Raw genomic sequence first — 27,261 nt, 5'->3', positions numbered from 1 at the left:
TTTGAAAGACTGTTCCAACTTCAAATAACATACAGCTTCATATTAAGTGAGCTTTTTTGCAATGATATCACTGGACAAATGTCACAAAAGCTACCATACATATACTGAATCCACTAGATTATGGTTACATTTTGAAAGATGACTTCCTGGTACCACTTACTGTTTCTGAACCTATCAACTCCCGATTTTCCATTTCCATGCAGCTGTAAAAATGCTTAGGTCAAATGTATGTCCTGCCATGTAGCAGACATTAGTTGCTGTGACTTGTAAGTGTGATGTGGTGGGCAGTGCAGCAATCCACATATAATACTATAAGAAAGAGTCATAATGATTCCAAAGACAGTGAAGATGATTTAATGGTGGAATGTGAAATGAAAGTTTGAGAGTGTAATTTTTTCCAAACAATTACAGTTGTTACACAAGTGTGTATGATTTATTTGCTTAATTTTGCTACCGCCCAGTATTGGGGAGACAGATAAATAATTATGTATGAATAAATATCTTTTAATTTTAATTTATTTTATTTATACCCTTATCTGATGAAAATTCATGTCAAACCATCCTACTATGTATTCTATTCAAGACCTTTGAAATAATATGCATATTGAGTATATTCTGGTCATTTATTGACTTTTATCATTTTTGTCAGGCGGCCATCTTGATTTCAAATGGCGGAAAATAGGGCCAGTTGTAGAAACATGTGACTAAGTTTTTTTTATGTCCAAACAACCCTTAAACAAGACCTGAAGTCAAATTTAGGGTACATCTTAGGGCTTACAGGACACTACCAGGCTCCTAGACTAATAAGTCAGTACATGTGTGAATCAAGAGTTCGTTATGTAACAGCTGTGTGAGAGGTTGAGGGAGCAAGGGCAAAGATGTAGTGTTCTTTAACTTATATATAGCGTATGGTAGATGTACTAGGCATGCAAATTGGACGAATGGGAATATATAGTTTAGAAGGGGATTAATCGAGTAGAAATAATTTTCTTAATGAAAGTAAAGTCGTTGTAGAATATCTTGTGGTTGATGTGATGTGAAAGTGACTGGTTGGTATAAAAGTATTATGTCAATAGTGAAGAGACACTGCAAAACCTGGTAAAAAGGTTTGCACCATGCATGCGCAGTCCTGAGACTGAGCATGTGCGCTGCAAGCAGGACGCACAGACTGATCCTCAGGTGACCCTGAAGGAGTAAGTTTAGATGCAAATCTTTAGAAGAGTAAGGTAACAATGGTAAAATGGAAGCCAGGATGATGAATCAATGAATGTTAGTATGGTTGGTGGTAGAATGGAAGTAATTGACGTGAACAAGTGTTTTTGAGTAAACATGACAGGTGGCTGTAGGATGAGAAACGAGGAAGATCCCAGAATAGGCTAAACAATGGAAAGAGTAGAGTCTATGTAAACGGGTTGTAAGAGGACAGGAGCGACTATGGACGAGTCATTAAGCTTCACTGAAGTGATTTGCTCAGTTTGTGTAGCAGGGCTGATGTGTCTTCTAAGTAGGTATATGGATGTAGAAGCTTTATCCAATGGTCCATCCTTGATTCAGTAGTTAAAGGATGAATGTGCAGTGAATGAATGTTTATATTTCTTTGGTGATAACCCTTTTTTGTGAGAATGTGTGATTACCCTTTTTTTGTAAGAATGTGCAAAATAAAAAATGAGTTGTGCTCAATAGATACACATTAATTGATTTTTCTCGTTTTCTGTTTCTCCCTCTCTTTCTCTTTCGACAGAGTTGAGATTGATTTGGCCAAATAATTTATCACAGCTTTTAAAGAATGAGGAAACTTTGGGTGAGTATTATGATTGTGGAAGTATGTTATATTTCTTGTTGTTGCATCTTAATGAATATGAAATACTAATTACATCTAAAGGATAAATACCTTGACCTCTCTCTCTTAAATTCCTTATTGTTCTAACTCAAATTTTGATCCTTTATTATTATTATTATTATTATTATTATTATTATTATTATTATACATTATTATTATTATTATTATTATTCCCTTTGATTAAAACTTGTAGCTCACTGCATTTTCCCTGGTCTCTCAGCATGACCTTCTCGTCTTAACTCATTCACAGCCAAATCTGTCTGTTACACAGAGTAGATTTTTTCTGTTTGCTAGTGTGTGTATGTAGTGTATTATTATTTCATGAGAGGTAAGTGTAATTCCACAAGTAGCTTCCTCTGCCATATAATAATATTTACCATCATCAGCTGACTCTTCACATCGTCTCATTCATCAGCTGACTCTTCCACGTTCTTCTTCATCGGCCGACTCCTCTGTGTTGTCTCCTTAATTGCTTAATTTTCATGTTTTATCCTTCATCTGCTGACTCTTTCACTACCTTTACTGTATGTCAGCTGCCTTGTCTCCTTCATCAGATTACCCCTACCTGTCATTTTCTTTGATAGATTGCCGATTGCCCTACCTTATTGACTTGTTTGTCAAATGAACCATCCTTATCAACCTTGGCGAGCTGAATTTTCTTTTCTCAGTCAGCTGGCTGCTCATTGTCTCATTTGGTCAACTCCTTTACGTATTCAGTCAGGGACTAAGGATTATACCCACTGATGAGGCTATGTGATTTCTCGATATTTTTATCTGAAAATTCAACATTGTTGATTGTAACGATTAGTTCATATCCCTGGTATATTTCCAACCTTAAGCTGCTGGAGGCTTTGGTTGGTTATTATTATTATTATTATTATTATTATTATTATTATTATTATTATTATTATTATTATTATTATTATTCAGAAGATGAACCCTGTTCATGTGGGACAGGCCCACAGGGGCCACTAGCTTGAAAATCAGCCTTCCAAAAAGTATGGTGCTCATTTGAAAGAAGTAACAGAATGTCATAGGATTGCACCTTCCAAAGGAAGTTGTTACACTGGGAACACTGGAAATTTATCTTTGGGCAGGATTCAGCCACACTTTTTCACACAATTTGATTGATGATTAGTTAGTTCTTCATTTGGTAGACAAATTTCCAATAGTTTTGACACAAACATGGAATGTCCAACTTTTCTCCTGTTTTAAATTTTTGAAGAATAACTTGCCAGAGGCTGTTGCTCTCCTTTGTTCACAGAAATGTGGCGTGCATTGCCCCAATCCCACACCATTACCCAATGCAACTTCAGTTGAGGCTTGAAGGCCTCAGAACAAACCTCCAAAATGACAGCACATGAACAACGCATCCTAGCTTGAATGGTTTCCAAAACTTCAGAAGAATTTCTTCAGCCTTTAGTTTCATTGCTTTGTTCTCCAGGCATGCAAATCTAGCAAAATTTTCAGGAAGCATGACCAAATTTACTTCAAAACGCTTCTGTCCATCTCACCACATGCGCGATTTTCTGCAATGTTGTATCTGTATTTTTCATTCCTTCAACTTTCTCAACTCCTCATCTACTGTGCAGGTTGATCATTTCAAGGCTTTGTAGTTTTTACAGTAGTCGTATTCAGTAACGTCACTCTGTTTCATGAAGTTTAACCAATGTCCTTTATAGAATGAGACTACCTATTTGTAGATTTTGTATGGTATTCACAAGCATAAACTCCCTCTCTCTCTCTCTTTTGCTTGTATTATTTGTGTTCAGTAAACCTCTTCTCTCTCTCAGAAACTATTTATCGTCCTGATGTTCTTTGGAATGATGTGCGTATTGCTCTACGTGTACGAAAGCAAGAGGATTCCTGCCAGTCTGCCAAAAACGAAGTCTCTTGCCAATCTGCCAAGAAAGAAGTCACCTGCCAGACTGCCAAGAGTGAAGTTCCCTGCCAGTCTGCCAAGAGGGAAGTTTCCTGCTAGTCTGCCTAGCAAGAAGTCACCTGCCAATCTGCCAAGAGAAAAGTTTCCCACTAGTCTGCCTAGCAAGAAGTTACCTGCCAATCTGCCAAGAGAGAAGCTCCCTGCTAGTCCTCCTAGCAAGAAGTCACCTGCCAATCCCCCAGTAGAGAAGTTTCCTGCTAGTCCACCTAGCAAGAAGTCACCTACCATTCCCCCAAGAGAGAAGTTTCCTGCTAGTCCACCTAGCAAGAAGTCACCTGCCAATCTGCCAAGAGAGAAGTTACCTGCTAGTCCACCTAGCAAGAAGTCACCTGACAATCCGCCAAGAGAGAAGTTTCCTGCTAGTCCACCTAGCAAGAAGTCACCTACCAATCCCCCAAGAGAGAAGTTTCCTGTTAGTCCACCTAGCAAGAAGTCACCGGACAATCCGCCAAGAGAGAAGCTTCCTGTTAGTCCTCCTAGCAAGAAGTCACCTTCCAATCCCCCAAGAGAGAAGTTTCCTGCTAGTCCACTTAGCAAGAAGTCACCTGACAATTCCCCAAAAGAGAAGTTTCTTGCTAGTCCTCCTAGCAAGAAATCACCCGCCAATCCCCCAAAAGAGAAGTTTCCTGCTAGTCAACCTAGCAAGAAATCACCTGCCAATCCCCCAAAAGAGAAGATTCCTCCTAGTCCACCTAGCAAGAAGTCACCTGCCAATCCCCCAAAAGAGAAGTTTCCTGCTAGTCCACCTAGCAAGAAGTCACCTGCCAATCTCCCAAGAGAGAAGTTTCCTACTAGTCCTCCTAGCAAGAGGTCACCTGACAGTCTGCCAGGAGAGAAGTTTCCTGCCAGTCCGTCTAGAAAGAGATCTACCAGTCTGCCAAGGAAGTCTCCCAAGAGTCATTTGGTGCCTCTGAGAGGGATTGGTGATTCATTTTTGCCCTTCAAGGAAACATATACAAGCATTGAAGCAGCACCACAACATTTTTGGTTTGAAAAGAATATGACCAAAAATGCTGTAAGTGCTTTAGACAAGGGAAGTCTGCCTCTCAAAAAAATACTCTTTTGGAACGATGTAAGTGGATTTATTCAATATTGAAGAAAATATTTGTAATTTACATTAAATTCCTGAAAAACTGCATGACGTAGGACTTATATATTATGTCTTGTGGGTTGAGTCGCTCATAAAATGTTTCTGAGTTCATATCTTTGTCTGATAAGCTTAGGATAACAGTATTTAGAGTCTAGTAATTAATTGCCTTTCGAAAAAAGTAACACCTTGCAGTCCATACCCGAGTTGAACTTATTTTATTCTGTAATATGATTTGTCTTAAAATGAAATCTGGAGAGGTAATAGTGTGGTAGTGATCGCCTTGTCTGTTCGCGTGGTTAGTTATCTATGTTAATCTTTCTCACGAAAACAGGTTTTCGGCAACAAATCCTTCTACTTCGGTTTTGGTCAAGAGCCTTTCATCAAGGCAAAGTGTCCCGTCAGTTCTTGCTTCACGACGGCGAACCGCAGTTTGTTTTCCCCGGAGGAGGTTGATGCAGTGATCTGGCACACGAGGTCAGATGACCAGAGTCTCCCTTCCAAGAGGTGGGAGCTGCTGGGAAAACCTTGCTTCGCACAGTCACTTTTCATCTCTTTGTAAAAAGCACTTCCTATTCACGCTGGCATTTTCAGTCACTGTCATTCGTGTATGAACAAAATCCCTTTGCTTTGTTTCTACTATTTACAGTCAGTCATTACTGCTAATAATTATGGTATGTAATACCTTTGTTTTCACGTCATTTTCTGTCTGTCGTTCTCATAAGTATATGAGTGACACTTTTCGTTCATGCGGTCATTTTCAATCTGTCATTATAAGCAGTAGACTTTCTTGTCATTTTGAGTTTATAAGTACTGCATTAACAGTACATGAAAAGCACTTTCAGTAAATTTGGTTAATTTCTGTTAATCATTATCAGCGATATTTGAACATTTTCGCTTGGCGCAATGTTTTTCATTCATTCGGTTGCATTTAGAAAACACTTTTGTCCCGTTACCAAGTTCAGTCTGTCATTATCAGCAGTATGCAAAAAGTACCTTTGAATTATGCTGTCATTTTGCATTTGTCATTATCAGCAAATTCAGCAATAGATATGGAAACCCCTCCCGAATGCGTTTGTCATTTTCATTCACTCATCTATATTTTGATGTTTTCTAGTTATAAAAGTGATTGCGTTTACTGAATCGTTAAATATTTTCCTTTAAGGCATTTCTAATACCTATTATATTTGCTTACAACTGCCTGCTTAAGAATTATAGCTAAAAATTATATAATTTTTTTTTCATGAATTTTCTCTGTGTGAACAGGTCACCGCATACTAGATACGTGTTTTGGTCTTGGGAATCAGCCGACAATATGTTCGATAACCTACAACAATTCAAAAACGTGTTCAACTGGACGTTCACATACAGGCTAGACTCTGATATTCCTAATCCGTAAGTATAAACTTTTTTTGCACAGTTATTGAATTGGTCGTTTTTGTCAGCGTGACAGGTTTTTGGCCGATAAAAGAACATCGTCAGCAACTACAGTGGTTTAAAGTCACTCATTTCTAGTTTGAAAAGAACGGAACCTATAACAGAAAAGGTTCAGAAGGTTGAAACGGAGTCCTCGAGTCGGGTATTTGTTTCAAAACCTATCAACGTATTTTCGTCAAGTCTCACGAAGAGCAGGTTATGCTGACTTTTCAGGATTTCCAAATTTGCAGACGTTATTGATGACGTGAGTTCAACCATGTTATTTCAGTTATGAATTTATTTAGCCAAGGTGTTCATGTAATTGGTCCGTTATCAATTCTTGATCTTTAGCATACTGTCCATCTGAGGTTTGATGATAGCAGATCAGTATCGACCTTTGAAACTTGAAAAAACCACTACAATGATTGGAGAACAAATATACTACTCAGAAGCAAATCAAGTTTCGGAGTGTCGCTCCCTCTTCAATGTGGAGACGTTTCCACACTGAAGAGAGAGCGTGACACTCTGAAACTATAGCCTTTGCGCTTCTGAATTATTTGTTCTCTAATCAGGAGAGTGTGTACTTCCTTTCCCAAAGGTGATACGATGCTTGTTTCCACAGTTGCTAGGATCCCAAAAATTTCAAAACCACTTAAGGTAGCACAACTAAGTAACTTATTTGGTTTAGTTCACGAGGAATCAGCCAAATCAAACAAATTTAATTATATTATCCAACAGCATGGACTTTCTTAAAATTAGTTCTTGTGGAATGATATTTTTAAAGTCACCAAGCTTAATTGTGTTGTTCTAAATTTGCTTATATTTGCGGTCGAACACTAGACGGGATACGCTGAAGCAAGGTTTTAAAAACGTAACTACGTAGAATTTTCAAGTAACATTTTTGAGTTTTCTGAGAAAATCGCTCTCATATATAATGTGAGAACGAATTCCTTTTTCATTACACTGTCCTATTACTTACACCTCGTCCAACAAAGTGGTGATAGGTGTTACCTACCACTGCGCAATCTCACTGAAATGTACAATTCGCCGATATGTTTTAGATTTGCGGCTTCCCAGATCCACATTTCTTTCAGTAAGTTAACTATTAGATTAGATTCATTTTCGTATTTTATAAACTCTGAAGTGTTTCTGCGGCGATGCCAGGTCATTCCTTTCTCTTTCTGAGGTTAATTTATTAATTAGCATATACTGGACTTGACTTCAGCCGACTTGGCTCTCTAAGGGTTCACCAGGCATTGACTCTGTGTAACAGGAGTTTAATCGATTGACAAGATGGTATGGGTAACTAGATTTATCAAACATAATTCATCTTTCATGCCCCCTGGGTACTTCAAATTCCTTTGATCTCTTTTACCGGTTTTTAAAATCTGGATATTCTGTATAGAAATTATGAAAAACTGATGAATACTTAATAACACTATTCTCTTTTTTGATCCTGCTATCACTGGAATGCCTGGAACCACGCTCCCTCCCACACCCTTACTTCCATCCGTGTGTCGTAGCATAGACTGGTGGCTTAGAAGAGCGAAAATTTCTCATATTTCCGTGCTGACCCTGGTGTGTCAGGAATGAGACAGAAGTCCCATGAGGGGCTGCAAACAACGTCTCTGTTTTCCTCAGAAGCAACTTCTGTATGGCGAGAATGTTATATAAACAAATACAAAAGGATAGCATATGCTAGGAATGCCATTGATTTTAATACAAATTTTTAAAGAAAGAAAATATGCATAGCAGCCCACAGTGATATGACCTGGCGTACTCTCCACTGAACATCATTAGCAGCACCTTCCTAGGACGACTCCAGGAGACTCAACAAAGACTGCAGACTGCTACAATCTCAAATGAAGCTGCTTGGATTCCTTTTGGGAAAGATCTGTGTGAACTGTTCTGTAGGATCTGACCAATGACACCAATGAACAAACACCACCATCTTCCAAAATTTGATAGGGCTGAACGAGGTCCATGTGAAAAGTAAATGGACTGGTACATTAACCTGGCAGACGGAGGCAACTCAACCTGAGTTGAGTACCACCTCACAAGGAAGTGAGGTGCACTGAAATAGAAAACCTTGTTTACGACCAGTTTTGTTATTAGTTTTCTAAGACATATCAAAAGGATTGATATAGAGTGGTAGAAATTCATATTATATATGCTAGGGTGACAGTGCAAACAAGCATGCAGGTGGCTGGAAAAAATACTCGCACCTGATAGGAAAAAGAAGAAATAAACCCATTAGCACTTGAGGTTATTGCTCACTTTACAAAGCAATTTTTTTCGTGAAGGTGAGCTCACTTTTTCTGTTAGGTCCAGGTGAACTGCTTTCTTTAAAATTTTACATATTGCTTTCAAAATAAATGGATCAGTTTTACACATTCCTTGGCTGATATTCATATTCTTGCAGGAACTTCTTTTTTAAACTGGATTCAGGTACATCTCTTTCCCGTATATTTTTAGACAGTTGTCTTTTTAGCAAGTGTCCATTTGGTAGCAAATTATATTCACAATTATATTCAATAACATGATCGAAAAGTGCACTGTTTTCCTTTATATATTCATAATTTTATTTTATTGGCAAGATGAACTCAGACATCACATAAATCTTATGCTCAGCAAACTGAAGAGCATAGAACATCGTGTTTGGGAATATTTAAGTTTAAATATTCCACAACACTGGGTTACACTCCTCAGTTATGCTGAACCCACTAAGGATTTATGAACCGATGGTGTAGATAAACACCATTGAACATAAAAAAATGTATAAGATATTCACACGAGAATAGTGCAATTTTCGATCATGTTATTAAATACAATCATGCTATCAACTGCACGGTTGTTAAAAAACACACCTAATTCTAGAAATACACTGGGATGAGATCTATCTGGATCTACCTTTATAAAAGACAGCTGCTGCAAGTATATAAATATCACCCAAAGGAATGTATGAACTTTATCAGTTTATTTTAAAGGAAATTTGTAAAATGTACAGATGTCGCGGTATATAATAAAGTAATGGAAATATGATTTTTTCTTTCCATTTACCCTGTAGGATAAGTTGTTCTAAGCTTAACAGTAAGTATATTTTCCGTGTAAGGTCTTTGATTATAATAATTGATAACATCAAATATGTCAATTTTGGTTGCAGCAAGTTCCACTGAGCAAGTTGTGCTCCCAACTTGTTTGCCTCAGAAAGGTCGAATGGTTGTGACTATTTGTCTCCCAACCCGACAAGCACTACACTTAGGTCTCTGACACTTGCACCTCATCAAGATCCGTGGAGACATATTTTCCATGGCCTCTCCAGTTTCCTTTTAGGCAGTGACCTCCATCAGTGCTAAGATAAACCAGAACAGTAAAAGTGTGGGACCACCATGCCTTCAATTGAGGCATATTTGGAGCCTTCACTTGTCTGCCTAATACTCCACAAGTGCGTTTTCTTAAAGGGGATGGGGATTATGGCCAGTAATTTTTAATCAGAAAGTTGTCCACAAGATAGTGGAGTTATATCGTAGCATAGGAAGCTTGCAGGTTGTACACCTTGTCCAAAGGTGATCTGGGAGCAGCTTCATACAAAGTAATCTCAGTCTGTCCTTTTCCTGAAGCTTCGCAACTGGATACAATTTACCTTCATCATTTGTACATTTTCCTTACCGATGAAATAACATGCACATATTCCCAGCTAATACACAGCTGCCTGGGATGGCCATCGAGGTCCGAGTAGTTGGAGGTTCGTGGCAATAAACACTGGACCCACTGAGCGTGGGCCTCCACTGGTGCAGATCTTGGTAGTAAAGAGAATGTAATATTTCTTCAAAGCACCACAAGTCTTCAACATACAATTTCCAGACTTATATTGAGGTTGTTTATAAATATATTCATTTGTTGATTTATGGTTATCAATTTATTATTCACTTTAGTCTGTTGTTCATTATTTTACATATTGGTCATCTATTCTTTGGAATCGTGCATTACGATCTAATGGTCTTTTAGCCTAATTCTGTATGAGTTTGCACAATTGGAAGTAATATTGGTATGATGATAATATCCATGTGACTTAGGGACCTCATGTGTGTCAACTTGCCAACCCTGTGTTCTCACTCACAGCTGACTGCTTCTGAAACACTTCTTTAAACACGCAGCACAATCAGTATGAGTGTATGTGTGCTTACCAGATTTAGTTCTATGGACTGCCATTATCTGGAATGTTGTTTTACCCTGTGGTTATTATTATTCAGAAGATGAACCCTATTCATATGGAACAAACCCACAGGGGCCACTGACTTGAAATTCAAGCTTCCAAAGAATATGGTGTTCATTCAGAAGAAGTAACAGAAGGTAGTAGGTGATTTACTGTGCTGCATTAACCAATGTTTGTTTATTGCCTACAGGTATGGCGCAGTGTACCGCCGTCGAGTGCCCAAGCCACTGCCTGTGGGGAAGAATTATGCCTCTGGGAAGACAAAGTTAGCGGCCTGGTTTGTCTCTAACTGCGACACCAAATCTGGCAGGGAAAGGTGGGTTATGAAATCAAAGTATCAACAGATCGTTTATTGTTCTATATATTTAAAGATAATTGGCAGTTTTAGCGATATGTTTTTTATATATATTTAGCTTTTACTGTACTAGAATTTTCAGCCTTTTTCCTCAATCTTTTTCTAATATTATTATAATATCGTTGAGAGTTTTAAAAGTACTTTTAATTCATATAAGAAAAATTAGGGTTATGTATTTAAACATGTATTTTTTCTGTCACGTGCTAACAGTCTCCTAGGCCATTAGTGCGTCAATTTCTTAACGGTAAGTGGCCTAGGCACAATTATGAAACCATCAAACTAATTTCACTCGGAATTATTAACTGATGGTTTTCATTACGGCATTGAATAACCATCTTACTTTGATGAAATTTTTTATTCTGTTTGGGAGGTGACTGTCAAGATTATTTTGTTTTTCCTTCATTTAATCAGCGTAATAAATACGTTTTAACTTAAAGGAAAATATTCCTGTTTGATTTTTGAAACACTGAAAATGTCTGGTGAACATATAGTGTTTTTTTTTACTGAGTTTCTTTTTACTCCATCTCTGCCTTTTTTTAGAAGACATATTGGTATTAAAACTGTTTCTTACAATGTAGGGTCACATCTCTTGACTCTCTGACGGCGGGTCCAGAGGAGTCGTGGGTAAAATCGTAGCGAGACTGAGTTAAAGAAGTTAGACAGCTAAGCAAGGAGGGAACACAGGGGAACGAATGCAAAGTAAACGGCAGTCAGCAGTGCTGGTTGGCCAGAAGAGATGCTTACAAGAAGCCTCAGTGCTGCCCTGGTGTGTCCTGGGCAATGCTTGCCAGAAGCAGTAACTCCCCACTATAAAAATTCTTATCCTTTAGTATCAAGTACGCCCTTAATACATATAGGAGACGCAGGGTTGCCAGTGCTTTTCCTAAAGGTTAAATTTTAACGAGAAAGGTTTTCGAAAAGAACAGGTGGAAGTAGTACGAGGGGTTACCCAATAAAATATAAAATTAGAAAGCTATAGGGCGAGAGGTTGCAAAAAAAAAAAACTAGAAAACTATAGGACGAGAAGCTAAAGAAAATTAGAGAGCTATAGGATGAGAAGTTGCAAAAAAATTAGAAATCTATAGGACGAAAAGTAAAAAAAAAAGTAGGAAGCTATGGGACGAGAAGTTGCAGAAAAGAATTAGAGAGCTATAGGACGAAAAGTTGCAAAAAATTAGAAAGCTATAGGACGAGAAGTTGAAAAAAATATTAGAAAGCTATAGGATGAGAACTTGCAAACAAAATAATTAGAAAGGTATGGAGCGAGAAGTTGCATAAAAAAATTAGAGAGCTATAGGAGAAGTTGCATAAAAAAACTAGAGAGCTATAGGAGAAGTTGCAAAAAAATTAGAAAGCTACAGAACGAGAAGTTAAAAAAATTAGAAAGCTATGGGACGAGAAGTTGCAGAAAAAAATGAGAAAGCTATAGGACGAGAAGTTGCAGAAAATTAGTAAGCTACAGGACGAGAAGTTGCAAAATAATCAGAAAGCTATAGGACGAGAAGTTGCAGAAAAATTAGAAAGCTATAAGAGAAGTTGGAAAAAATTAGAAAGCTATAGGACGAGAAGTTGAAAATATTTTAGAAAGCCATAGGACGAGAAGTTGCAAATAAAATTAGAAAACTACGGGACGAGAAGTGGCACAAAAATGAGAAAGCTATAGAAAGAGAAGTTGGAAAAAATTAGAAAGCTATACGACGAGAAGTTGCAAAAAAAGTAGAAAGCTACAGGACGAGAAGTTGCAAAAAAGTGAGAAAGCTATAGGGCAAGAAGTTTCAAGAAAATTAGAAAGCTGTGGGATGAGAAGTTTCAAAAGCAGCAGAAAGCTATAGGGCAGGAAGTTTCAAGAAAATTAGAAAGCCATGGGACGAGAAGTTTCAAAAATAGTAGATAGCTATAGGACGAGAAGTTAAAAAAATTAGAAAGGTATGGGACAAGAAGTTGCAAAAAGATTTAGAAAGCTATAGGACGAGAAATTAAAAAAAAAAAAAAATTACAACCCTATGGGACGAGAAGTTGCGAAAAAAAATTAGAAAAATATAGGATGAGAAGTTGCCAAAAAAATAGAAAGTTACAGGACGAAAAGTTGCAAAAGAAAGTAGAATGCTTTGGGACAAGAAGTTGCAAAAAAATGAGAAAGCTATGGTACGAGAAAATGCAAAAAAAAAAAAAAAAATTAGAAAGCTATAGGACCAGAAGTAGCGAAAAATAGAAAAATATAGGACGAGAAGTTGTAAAAAAGTAGAAAGTTATAGGACGAGAAGTTGCAGAAGTAGAAAGCTATGGGACGAGAAGTTGCAAAAAATGAGAAACCTATGGGACGAGAAGTTGCAAAAAAAAAAAAAAAAAATAGAAAGCTATAGGGAGAAAAGTTGTAAAAAAGTTTAGAAAGCTTTTGGACAAGAAGTTGCAGAAGATAAAAAATTCACCAGGTAATAAGATGCAGCTTTTCTTTTTACGATGTTATGTTGCAGCTTTAAGAATTACTTTTGTATCGTGGATAGTCGGGAATAGTATGAAAATAGTAAGAAGCATAGTATAGCGGTAGTTCTCTCTCTCTCTCTCTCTCTCTCTCTCTCTCTCTCTCTCTGTCCTTAGTTATTTTAGATTTATGGTAGTTGATTATAATGTGTTTTCTCAAATATTCAATCATTATGAGTTTTTGTTTATTACTCAACTTTAACCTAATTCATTTATCATTGGTTATTGATAGTATGCAAATGGCAAAATAGCGAATAGATGTAAGCTTTATCACTAGGAATGTATAGGTTACTCTACTTCATACAGTTAATTTACAAACTTCAGTGGCGTTATGACTTTTACAACATGCATTGACGCTGCTCTAAGAGTGTTTATGCACATGAAATTTGTATTAAACAGCATGTTTTGTCTGTGTGTAGGTAATTCAGTATTTCTGTATACTTTTAACTCCTCCAAATGCTTTGCCCCTTGGTAGGGGGGGCCTAATGCCGTCAGTGCACCTCATGCAGTGCACTTAAGGTTCTTTGCAGCGTCCCTTCGGCCCCTAGCTGCAACCCCTTTCATACCTTTTACTGTACCTCTATTCATATTCTCTTTCTTCTATCTTGCTATCCACCCTCTTCTAACAATTGTTTTACAGTGCAACTGCGAGGTTTTCCTCCTGTTACACTTTTCAAACCTTTCCATTCTCAATTTCCCTTTCAGGGCTGAATGACCTCATAGGTCCCAATGCTAGGCCTTTGGCGTAAATCCTCTATATCATTCGTTCATTCTAAAAGCTTTGACAACTTCTCTGAAATATTAAGTAAAGCTTATTAGTGATAGAAAGACCAGTCAATGTAATTCATAAGTAGTTCACACTGTAAAATCAGTAAACATGACTCCCTTAAGTCCCACAGTCTTGGGATGTGTTTATGTTTCCACTGGGGTTTTTCATCTGTAACAGGAAATGCTCTTTTGATTCCCACAGGTTAGTAAAAAAGCTCAAAAACTGGATTAACGTTGATGTGTACGGACATTGTGGTTCACGAAAATGTCCCTGGAACAGCGGCAAGAATGGTTGCTACAAGAAGCTTGAGCGGAAGTACAAGTTCTACTTCTCCTTTGAGAATACCCTCTGCAAGAATTATGCGACTGAGAAACTATTCAATGTCCTTCGGTAGGTGGCTGTTTGTTTTTACCTTAGTTCATTTGGTTGGTTGAACTTGTGTACATCTTATGCCAGCGTCCCACACGACTCCGAGACAACCAGTTATGACGAAAACCAAACTTTGGAGTAGGTAGAATTTTTTTTTTTTTTAGTTATTTATCCTGCTGTTGCGAGTTCTTGCTTTGGTTTGTGTAATGGACAAAAACTCCCTAATATGCATGGCCTGCTATATGGTCATTTCTTTGTCTGAAATTTATCTTCAAGTTAATAGTAAATTTTTAATCTAGATTATTCATAACCCAAAACATATCTTCGGTGTGAGTTACCATACTTATTTCCACGCAGATTACACAAACAGGTCAATCATTTAATTTTTTGGGGCACTGACCAGTATTCATGATGAAGAATTCACAACTGACCACATCTTCCACGTACTTATTGATAAAGCTTGCCAATTGTAAAACTGAATCCCTCAAAATAGTGACTTGGCAGCACGCTGTTTACCTTGGCAGTAAAGTAAGAAATCGAAGGAAAAGTGATAGACAATACCTATAATCCAAACAAAAAAGTTCTTAATATGAATATCTGATGTACGCCTTAGCTGGGAAGCTCATATATATTATATATAACCGGTCAGTGCAAAGGTTCTTTGAATTCAATAACAAAGTTGTCCTGTGAACTCTTGGTTCGTGGTAGATCAGCGCTGTTTTCCTATATTTACTAGATCGTGGAAATCAAACATACAGAACATCATATGACTCGACATTAAAGAACTTGTAGGCCGTTCATATTGAAGGACTGAAGTTCTGCACTTGTGTTTTGAAACCGTCCCATAACACTTTACAGATTGGAAGTGTTGAATCCTTAGCTTCTCCATCCCTCCAGCCTAACGACACTAATGAACTGGAAATGTATCTGACTTTTATGCTTTCAGCGAACACCCATAAAGCTTTACTATACTTTCAGATTTAACGTTGTGCCAGTGGTGTATGGCTTTGGGAATTACACAGCGACATTGCCTCCTAAATCTTATATTGATGCTCTTGCCTTCCCAACTCCCGAGAATTTGGCAAGCTACCTTCTGTATTTAGACAGAAATGACACAGCATACAACGAATATTTTAGGTATGGTTTGCCATTATTGACTTTTTGTTATTCTTTATTGTTCATTACAACAAATGGTCCATATTTTTATTTATCTAAATACACTGTTCACTCCACGAGGAAATGAAACAACTTTACTCAATGTTTCGGTTTCCACTGACCCTAAAACATAGAGCAATATACATTTAATGCCATTCTCTGAGTAATGATATATATATATATATATATATATATATATATATATATATATATATATATATATATATATATATATATATATATATATATATATATATGTATGTATGTATATGTGTATATGTATATGAATGTCTTTTCCGTAATCGAACAGTGTTCAAAAGAAATTGTGATCAAGCTATAGAAGATTGTTAATGAAAATATATGGTTTTGTCATGTAATTAGGGTTCTTCCCGGGGTCTCTCTCTCTCTCTCTCTCTCTCTCTCTCTCTCTCTCTCTCTTATCTCTCTATATATATATATATATATATATATATATATATATATATATATATATATATATATATATATATATATATATATATATATATATATATATATATACGAGTATATATATATATATATATATATATATATATATATATTAATTACTTACTGTACTTAGGTTAACAGACTTAATCCATTCCGGAAAGGTGTTCCTTAACTAAATTGTCCTCTCAAACTTAACGAATTTTTTCCATAAGATATAATTAGAAGTGGATAAATCCATAAAAAACCTCCAAAAGTACAACAACAAAAAACATTTTACCACCAGTTTAACAAGGCTGGCTTGCAGAACTTATCCAAAAAAAAAACAAAGTAAATATTAGTCATATGCGAATTTGATCCCACTTTACCTGTAACTGGAAGAGTTGATGGCCTGTGAGGAAGGCGAAGAAGAGGAGATATTTTATTGTTTAGAAGGGGAGTCCCATTCCATATAAACAGCAGGTAAAAATGCTTATGGGGTTGTTTCTATTTTTTGTCTCTTCCTACTGCTTTCTTTTTGAGACTCATGTTGTTTCTTTCTTAGTAAAAACCTGTTCAGTGTGATGTTTGTTTTTGCGTGCATTGTAAAATGTTCCTAAAGTGAAAGATAGCAGTGTCATTCAGCAGGTTATAACGCTGTTACAGCTTTGTCAGTGTGGTATTTTTCAAGAAAATGTTCAGTTCCTTCCATTTTTCACACATTTTTAATAATGAACTAGGTAAATTCTCTCTTCCTCCCTTCTACTCTTAAGAGAGTTCCTCAGGTGTTATCTGTTGCTGCCCCCTCGAAAGGGATGCAGTTCTTCTGTGGCGAGCTCTGCTTTGTGCTCATCCACCAACTCCTCCACCAACTCCTCCACAACATCATCCCTGCCCTCCAAGCCATGGACTTGCCCAGGCACACAATATTGACAACAATAGGCTCAGAAACAGTGTCCCCCACAACAGGCTCAGACATACAATATCCCCAACAACAGGCTCAGACACAGTATCCCCCACAACAGGCTCAGACATACAATGTCCCGCACAACAGGCTCAGACACACAATATCCCCCACAACAGGCTCTCAGACATACACATATCCCCACAACAGGCTCCTCCGGACATACAATATCCCCAACAAGAGGCTCAGACACACAATATCCCCAACAACAGGCTCAGACACACACAATATTCCCAGCAACAGGCTCAGACACACAATATCCCGACAACAGGCTCAGACACAGTATCCCCCACAACAGGCTCAGACACACAATATCTCCCACAACGGGCTCAGACATACAATATCCCCCACAACAGGCTCAGACACACAATATCCCCCACAACAGGCTCAGACACACGATATCCCCAGCAACAGGCTCAGACACAGTATCCCCACAACAGGCTCAGACATACAATGTCCCCCACAACAGGCTCAGACATACAATATCCCCAACAACAGGCTCAGACACACAAGATCCCCAACAACAGGCTCAGACACAATATCCCCAACAACAGGCTCTGACACACAATATCCCCAGCAACAGGCTCAGACACAGCATCCCCACAACAGGCCTGACACACAATATCCCCAAACAGGCCCAGACATACAATATTCCCAACAACAGGCTCAGACACACAGTATCCCCAACAAAGTCTCAGACACCAAAAAACTCAACAACATAGTTACCTTAGTTTTACCAGACCACTGAGCTGAAAAACAGCTCTCCTAGGGCTGGCCTGAAGGATTAGACTTATTTTACGTGGCTAAGAACCAGTTGGTTACTTAGCAACGGGACCTACAGCTTATTGTGAAAACCGAACCTCATTATAGCGAGAAATGAATTTTTATCACCAGAAATAAATTCATCTACAACAGTCTCAGACACAAAATATCCCCCACAACAGGCTCAGATACAAAATCCCCTGCAAAAGGCTCAAATGCACAATGTCCCTAACAACAGGCTCACACACACAATATCCCCCACAACGTGCTCAGACACACAATATCCCCAACAACAGGCTCAGACACACAATATCCCCCACAACAGGCTCAGACATACAATATCCCCAACAACAGGCTCAGACACAGTATCCCCCACAACAGGCTCAGACATACAATGTCCCGCACAACAGGCTCAGACACACAATATCCCCCACAACAGGCTCAGACATACAATATCCCCCACAACAGGCTCGGACATACAATATCCCCAACAAGAGGCTCAGACACACAATATCCCCAACAACAGGCTCAGACACACACAATATTCCCAGCAACAGGCTCAGACACACAACATCCTTGGACAACAGGCTCAGACACACAGTATCCCCACAACAGGCTCAGACACACACACTTCCCACAACGGGCTCAGACATACAACATCCCCACAACAGGCTCAGACACACAATATCCCCACAACAGGCTCAGACACGATATCCCCAGCAACAGGCTCAGACACAGTATCCCCAACAGGCTCAGACATACAACATGTCCCCCACAACAGGCTCAGACATACAATATCCCCAACAACAGGCTCAGACACACAAGATCCCCAACAACAGGCTCAGACACAATATCCCCAACAACAGGCTCTGACACACAATATCCCCAGCAACAGGCTCAGACACAGTATCCCCACAACAGGCTCAGACACACAATATCCCCAAAACAGGCCCAGACATACAATATTCCCAACAACAGGCTCAGACACACAGTATCCCCAACAACAGTCTCAGACACACAAAATCCCCAACAACATAGTTACCTTTAGTTTTAATAGACCACTGAGCTGAAAAAACAGTTTCCTAGGGGCTGGCCTTGAAGATTAGACTGACTTATTTTACGTGGCTAAGAACCAGCTGGTTACTTAGCAACGGACCTACAGCTTAGTCAGAACTGAACCTCATTATAGTGAGAAATGAATTTTTATCACCAGAAATAAATTCATCTACAACAGTCCAGACACAAAATATCCCCCCACAACAGGCTCAGATAAAAACCTGCAAAAGGCTCAAAATGCACAATGTCCCTAACAACAGGCTCACACACACAATATCCCCCACAACGTGCTCAGACACACAATATCCCCAACAACAGGCTCAGACACACAATATCCCCCACAACAGGCTCAGACATACAATATCCCCAACAACAGGCTCAGACACAGATCCCCACAACAGGCTCAGACATACAATGTCCCACAACAGGCTCAGACACACACACATCCCCACAACAGGCTCAGGACATACAATATCCCCACAACAGGCCTCGGACATACAATATCCCCAACAAGAGGCTCAGACACACAATATCCCCAACAACAGGCTCAGACACACAATATCCCCAGCAACAGGCTCAGACACACAATATCCCCGACAACAGGCTCAGACACAGTATCCCCCACAACAGGCTCAGACACACACATCTCCCACAACGGCCTCAGAGACATACACATCCCACAACAGGCTCAGACACACACACACATCCCCTCACAACAGGCTCTAGACACACGATATCCCCAGCAACAGGCTCAGACACACAGTATCCCCACAACAGGCTCAGAGACATACAATGTCCCCCACAACAGGCTCCAGACATACACATCCCCAAACAACAGGCTCAGACACACAAGAAGATCCCAACAACAGGCTCAGATACACAATATCCCCAACAACAGGCTCTGACACAATATCCCCAGCAACAGGCTCAGACACAATATCCCCAACAACAGGCTCAGACACACACAATATCCCCAAAACAGGCCCAGACATACACACCTCAACAACAGGCTCAGACACACAGTATCCCCAACAACAGTCTCAGACACACAAAATCCCCAACAACATAGTTACCTTAGTTTTACCAGACCACTGAGCTGAAAAACAGCTCTCCTAGGGCTGGCCTGAAGGATTAGACTTATTTTACGTGGCTAAGAACCAGTTGGTTACTTAGCAACGGACCTACAGCTTATTGTGAAACTGAACTCATTATAGCGAGAAAATGAATTTTATCACAGAAATAAATTCATCTACAACAGTCTCAGACACAAAAATATCCCACACAACAGGCTCAGATACAAAATCCTGCAAAGGCCTGCAAATGCACAATGTCCCTAACAACAGGCTCACACACACAATATCCCCCACAACGTGCTCAGACACACAATATCCCCAACAACAGGCTCAGACACACAATATCCCCCACAACAGGCTCAGACACACAATATCCCCAACAACAGGCTCAGACACAATATCCCCACAACAGGCTCAGACACGCAAATGCACAATGTCCCTAACAACAGGCTCACACACATAATATCTCCCACAACGTGCTCAGAAACACAATATCCCCAACAACAGGCTCAGACACACAATATCCCAAATAACATGCTCATACTCACAATATCCCTCACAACAGGCCCAGACACTAAGTGTCCCCAACAACAGGCTCAGACACACAATATGCCCCACAACAGGCTCAGAGACTAAATGTCCCCAACAATAGGCTCTGACACACAGTATCCCCCACAACAGGCTCAGACACTAAATGTCCCCAGCAACAGGCTCAGACACATAATATCCCCAACAACAGGCTCAGACACACAATATCACCACAACAGGCTCAGACACAACATCCCCCACAACAGGCTCAGGCACTAAATGTCCCCACCAACAGGCTCAGACACACAATATCCCCCACAACAGGCTCAAACACTAAATATCCCCAATAACAGGCTCAGACACACAATATCCCCACAACAGGCACCAGACACTACAACAGGCTCAGACACTAAATGTCAAGCCAGACTCAGACACAGTAAAACAGGCTCAGAATCCCCTACTCAGATGCACAATCCCCACACAAACAGGCTCAGACCACAACAGGCCCCACAACAGGCTCAGACACTAATGTCCCCAACAACAGGCTCAGACACACATCGTCCACAACAGGCTCCAACCCCAACATCAGGCTCAGACATAATATCCCCAACAACAGGCTTCAGACACACACATCCTCTAACAACAGGCTCAGATACTCAAATGTCCCCAGCATGCCACTAAATGTCCCCAATAACAGGCTCAGACACTCCCAGGCCTGCCAAACACTCTCCAAAACAGGCAAACAAAATGCCCAGACTCAATATCCCCACAACAGGCTCAGACACATCTCTACAACAGGCTCAGGCAATCCCCCCAAACAGGCTCAGACACTAAATGTCCCCAACAAGAGGCTCAGACACACAATATCCCCAACAACAGGCTCAGAAACACAATATCCCCTACAACAGGCTCAGACACACAATATCCCCCACAACAGGCTCAGACACAATATCCCCCACAACAGGCTCAGACACTAAATGTCCCCAACAAAAGGCTCAGAATCACAATATCCCCCACAACAAGCCCAGACGTAATATCCCCCACAACAGGCTCCGACACACAATATCCCCCACAACAGGCTCAGACACTAAATGTCCCCAACAACAGGCTCAGACACACAATATCCCCCGCAACAAGCCCAGACACATAATATCCCCCACAACAGGCTTAGACACACAATATCCCCCACAACAGGCTCAGACACTAAATGTCCGTAACAACAGGCTCAGACACTAAATGTCCGTAACAACAGGCTCAGACACACAATATCCCCAACAACAGGCTCAGATACTAAATGTCCCCAACAAAAGGGTCAGACACACAGTATCTCTCACAACAAGCCCAGAAACATAATATCCCCCACAACAGGCTCAGACACACAATATCCCCCACGACAGGCTCAGACACTAAATGTCCCTAACAACAGGCTCAGACACACAATATCCCAACAACAGGCTCAGACACTAAATGTCCCCAACAAAAGGGTCAGACACACAATATCCCCCACAACAGGCTCAAACACACAATATCCCCCACAACAGGCTCAGACACTAAATGTCCCTAGCAACAGGCTTAGACACACAATATCCCCAACAACAGGCTCAGATACTTAAATGTCCCCCAACAAAGGCTCAGACACACAATATCCCCACAACAAGCCCAGACACACATCCCCCAACAGGCTCAACAAAAGCCAGACAGGCTCAGACACTAAATTTCCCCAACAAAAAGCTCAGACACACAATATCCCCCACAACAGGCTCAGACACTAAATGTCCCCAACAACAGGCTCAGATACACAAAATCCCCCACAGTAGGCTCTGGCACAATTTCCCTCACAACAGGCTCAGACACAAAATATCCCCCACAACAGGCTCAGACACTAAATGTCCCCAACAACAGGCTCAGATACACAAAATCCCCCACAGTAGGCTCAGACACAATTTCCCTCACAACAGGCTCAGACACAATATCCCCCACAACAGGCTTAGACAGAATACCCCAGCACAATAGGCTCTGAGATATATATATATATATATATATATAGTATATATATATATGTTATATATATATGTATATATATATATATATATATATATATATATATATATATATATATATATATATATATATATATATATTGTTTTAGATGGTTTGTTTTTAGATTTGTCAGTATGGAGTGTGGAGTGCGACAGGTTGGTGAAAAAAAAGGGTACAATTTGTAAGTGTTGCTGTGAAAGATGAGGGCAAGACTTATTAAAGGCTGAACAGATAGCATGAAAAAGGTACACTCGGCAAGGAAAGTGAGGATACAGTTTTTAAATCTTCGGACATATGTTGCTCAATAATGCGACATCTGGCAACTTTAGAAAGGGAGGAGCTCCGTCTTATTGTGTTTGTTTTTTGCTTGACCTCTATAATCTTTCAATCATATTCTACGATAATGAAATCATTGATACTTAAATGCAGTAGTAAGTTTCACAGTATTCGTTCTGCTGTAATTTGCAACGACAGTTCTGAGCAAATAAACATTTTTCGACGTAACCCAGCAAGCAACTTTACACAAATGAATTTATGACACCACCTGAACGGAATGCTTGTATAATCGAAACGCCGATCTTCCATAATGAAATCAAGAGTTAAATTTGAGCAATGTCCAACGAAAAGGAACGAATGCATTGTTATGATGAGAGAGAGAGAGAGAGAGAGAGAGAGAGAGAGAGAGAGAGAGAGAGGAGAGAGAGTCTGCTGTTGTGTAAGTCTAGGCCTATATGTACTGTAGAGCCACTTCATTATTTTTTTTCTTTTAGAGACTGAGCGATACTTATATTTGTAAAGTATGTTTTAGCAAAATGAGAGAGAGAGAGAGAGAGAGAGAGAGTTGCTGCTGTGTGCTTCAGGCCTATCACAGAGCTACTCATTCATTGTTTTTTCTCTTTTAGAGATTGAGCTACACTATATTCGTATAATATGTTTTAGCAATGGCGAGAGAGAGAGAGAGAGAGAGAGAACTATGGCAACGTCAAGAAACATCCAGTTACTTGTGTTTTCCCCCCAAAGCTCCTGCGCTGCTCACATCATAGAGAACGCTCTTTGCGGATTTAAATAGATTTGGTCAACCTACCAGGTGTCACAACATTTACTGCCATTAATTCCAGCTGACTTTTAACACCGTGAAATACAAACATGAATGTGCAAAATTAAAGAAATTATCATTACCTCGTATGATGATGCAACAAGTAAGCCTGTTCATAACGGAAACGAGTAAATATTGCCGTTCTGATGAATAGTACTACACCGAGATATCCACATACTATCTTTTAGATCTCTATGAACGAAGTCATCTGAGAAATTTGATTACTTTGGACATGCATGGTGTTTTTAAGTATCTGAACGTTTTTTTTGCAGATTTAACATATATGATATAATTTGCATTGTATTTTTATATTCTAGAGTAAATTTACTGAGATTATGTGTTTTCTGTAAGAAAAAAAATTGAAATTGATGAACGAAATCTAATGAAAACTGTACCTTCACTTTTCTGTTGAGTGTACATTTATATATATGAATATATATTTCATATATATATATATATATATATATATATATATATTTAATATAATATAATATATATACATCTCAGAGTAGTTGCTATTGTCTTTAAGTAACTAAACGTAATCCTGAGTAACTTCTTGCAGCTTTTTCCAGTTCATTCTTTATAATGACATATGTATGTATGTATGTATGTATGTATGTATGTATGTATGTATGTATGTATGTATGTATGTATGTATATATATATATATATATATATATATATATATATATATATATATGTATGTATGTGTTAGATTATGTACATATATACATAGATACATATATATATATATATATATATATATATATATATATATATATATATATATATATATATGTGTGTGTGTGTGTGTGTGTGTGTGTGTGTATGTGTGTGTGCAGCTATGTACGATTTTATACATTTACTCTACTGTATTACCCTATGGGAAGTTATGTATGGTACTTTTTGAGAGATTAGCCTTAAGATGCCCTAGAACAATTAACATGCTAAGAGAAATGTTGAAAAGAAAAAGTAAAAAATATGATTGCAGTGCCATTATCATCAGTGAAGTCTTGTTAATTTGGCTATTTTTAGCTCTCTGAAAACAGCAAATGCTGAAAGCTACATAGTCAGAAGTCGTAAAAAACACGTAAAAAAAGATAGAAGAAAAGAAGAAAATATGCAAATTGAAATTTAGTTTTGTTCATTACACAGTGTGGAAGGGTGAAAATTGAGGACAGGTTCAATGATTCCTTTGTTTTCAGGCAAATCCATGCCCGTCACAATTATTACTGCGCCTGCGCTAATCCAACACACTCCAAAATTCAAGAGAATGTTCACTTGCCTCCCGCAGTTGGATGGCGTCAGTTAATCTGGCTCGCTCAGGTTTGTTGACGTAAACCCGGATCATTTGTACACCTGCTTCAGCTCAGGTCATTGTACTCACTTGGTACATTTTTTTTATGATAAAAAGCTGGTGCAGTTTTACATCTAGTGCACTTGTTTTTGATAATAAAAAATCTACCAAATGAGTACAGTGACATGAGCTGGAGCAGGTGTAGAAATGATGCGCATTTTGGGGAATGAAGATGAACCCTAACTGAACTGAAAATACGATTGTCAGTATGTCTAGAGGATATGAGCCCAAGTCCAGAACTTTTCAGTGACAGTGTTTCTTAAATTAACATTCTAAGTTTCATTTTTGACTGCAAATTCACTTTTGAGGAAAATATCCGGTCTATTTTTTTGTCAGTTGTGCAAATGATTGTGTATTGATAATGCCTTGCACGATTTTTGGAGACCGTCTGTCATAAGGAAATTTTTTCATCTTGTATTCTACTGTCTCTGGGATATTGTTCCACTGATTGATCTGCAGCAGATGACTCGCATCTTGTTGGATAAAAACTTGGGATCAGCTAAATTTCTTCTAGATAGTATTCATCCCTGGCAGTGTCCCTTGATTAGCTCGATGTGTATGCTTTTAAGATTTTCCATAATGTCTATCATCCACGTCTTATACTAAATATGCAGTCTTGCTTTTTCTTTTGTGAGTATCAGTACCAAAGTTTTCCATAAGGGTTTTTCCAGCTGTGACCCAATTATGGAGTGATCTACCAGTCCTACAGTTGAATTGCTAAAACTGCAAAGCTTAAGACTTGGTGTTACTATTTTTGCTGAACGAACTCACATGACTCAAATTGCATAGATAAACACGCTTTTCTTTCTCATTTGCTTATTTAGTTTATTCTTTATTTACTGTTTTCATTTTTCATGCTGGGCTGCTTTCCGAAATATGGGAGCCCTTAGCCTTGTAGTAATCTACTTTTCCGGGTAGGGTTCAGTTTGGATGTTGATAATAATAATAATAATGATATGTGATATGCCAGTGGAAATTATACCCATAATCATAGGAACACTAGACACGATCCCAAGACCCCTGAAAAGGAGCCTGGAAAAACTAGATGCTGAAGTAGCTCCAGGAGGCATGCAGAAGAGCGTGCTATTAGAAACAAAGCACATAGTGAAAAAATTGATGGACTCCAAAGGAGGCAGGGTGCAACCCGGAACTGTAAACACCACCCAGTCGAATAGAATGACTGAGATAGAAAAAAAAAAATAATAATAATAATAGTGGGGCCCTGACAAGGCGATATTAACAAATTCTGTAGAGGATAAGTTTTATCAAGAAATTTTCAGATGTAATATGCCTTTAGCTTAAGTATTTTAATTTGTATTTAGAACATAAAATCAAAATAAGGGAATCTGAGTAGTAACAAAGATAGGATATACTCTTCAGCCGAAAAATTAACTATAGACGAAAATTTCAATTTAGTGGTGCTTATTATCAGTCCGCACAGTGTATGGTCTATCAACAGAGACAGAAGGTTCCTCCAGGTTTTCGTGATGACCAACGAGACTGAGGACTTTTTATGTCTTTGTTTATGAGGACGTGCTGTTGAGTGAGGAAATTATGAGGTACAACAGTTAATGACATTTATCACTGAGAAATAATACGGACAGTAGGTATTTAGATCCTACCGAACGACCAGAGAACCAAAGAATGAAGGATTTCACAGGCAAACCAAACCTCCTGCGGTAAATACAGTTTATAGTCTTTCACCTTAGGAAACGACAGATTGACTTATTTCAAATTCAGACTTGAACAGGGAGAATGACGCAGTGTAACTTTAAAGCTTAAAAAGCACAGACTTCAAAGAAATAAGTGACTACAAAGCATTATCTCAAAACCACCTTCAGAAGCTCAGCATTTTTCCAGAGGACAGGAAGGAATCCCGGAAGGATTCTTATTATTTTTATTCTTTTCAGATGGAAAGCATATCACCTACTTCCAGCAGCATGGAGCTCGTTAGCGAAGCCGTGGTGTGACCTGTGCAAGAGACTTCATGAAGATCAGTCTGGAAAAGTCTATGATATATACGAGTGGTTCATCAAAGGTTCACAATGTATGAATTATCGGATGCCTAAGATATCAAGATTCATCAAGAATAAAGCACCCTTAGACTCAAGACACCAAGTTCGCCAAGGGTAGAACAACCTGAAAAGTAATTGTTTGCCTACATAAGGAACAGAGTTCTGTATACCAGAAAACAGTTTTGCTCAGTTCTGCATTTTACATTACGGCGTGTTTATGATTAATTCAAGACTCGGTGATGTGCAATTTTATGCATGTATGCAGTGTAAATACTGAATAATAACAAATGTGTGTC

The 27,261-nt window shown here is 38.8% G+C and overlaps 1 protein-coding gene across 1 annotated transcript; it reads left to right on the top strand.

Annotated features, from left to right (window-relative positions):
* Positions 1-1,673: 1,673 nt before the first annotated feature.
* Positions 1,674-27,261, top strand: LOC136834388 (uncharacterized). Its single transcript, XM_067096950.1, has 8 exons — positions 1,674-1,801; positions 3,634-4,854; positions 5,204-5,376; positions 6,136-6,264; positions 10,692-10,817; positions 14,308-14,496; positions 15,454-15,612; positions 26,861-27,261. The coding sequence occupies exons 1-8, from the start codon at positions 1,787-1,789 to the stop codon at positions 27,081-27,083; spliced, it is 2,235 nt and encodes a 744-aa protein (XP_066953051.1). The 5' UTR covers positions 1,674-1,786; the 3' UTR covers positions 27,084-27,261.

Source organism: Macrobrachium rosenbergii, chromosome 53 (assembly GCF_040412425.1).
Source record: "Macrobrachium rosenbergii isolate ZJJX-2024 chromosome 53, ASM4041242v1, whole genome shotgun sequence".
NCBI lineage: Eukaryota > Metazoa > Arthropoda > Malacostraca > Decapoda > Palaemonidae > Macrobrachium > Macrobrachium rosenbergii.
Note: the sequence above shows the minus strand (reverse complement) of the source record. Positions and strands in the feature narration are given on the sequence as shown.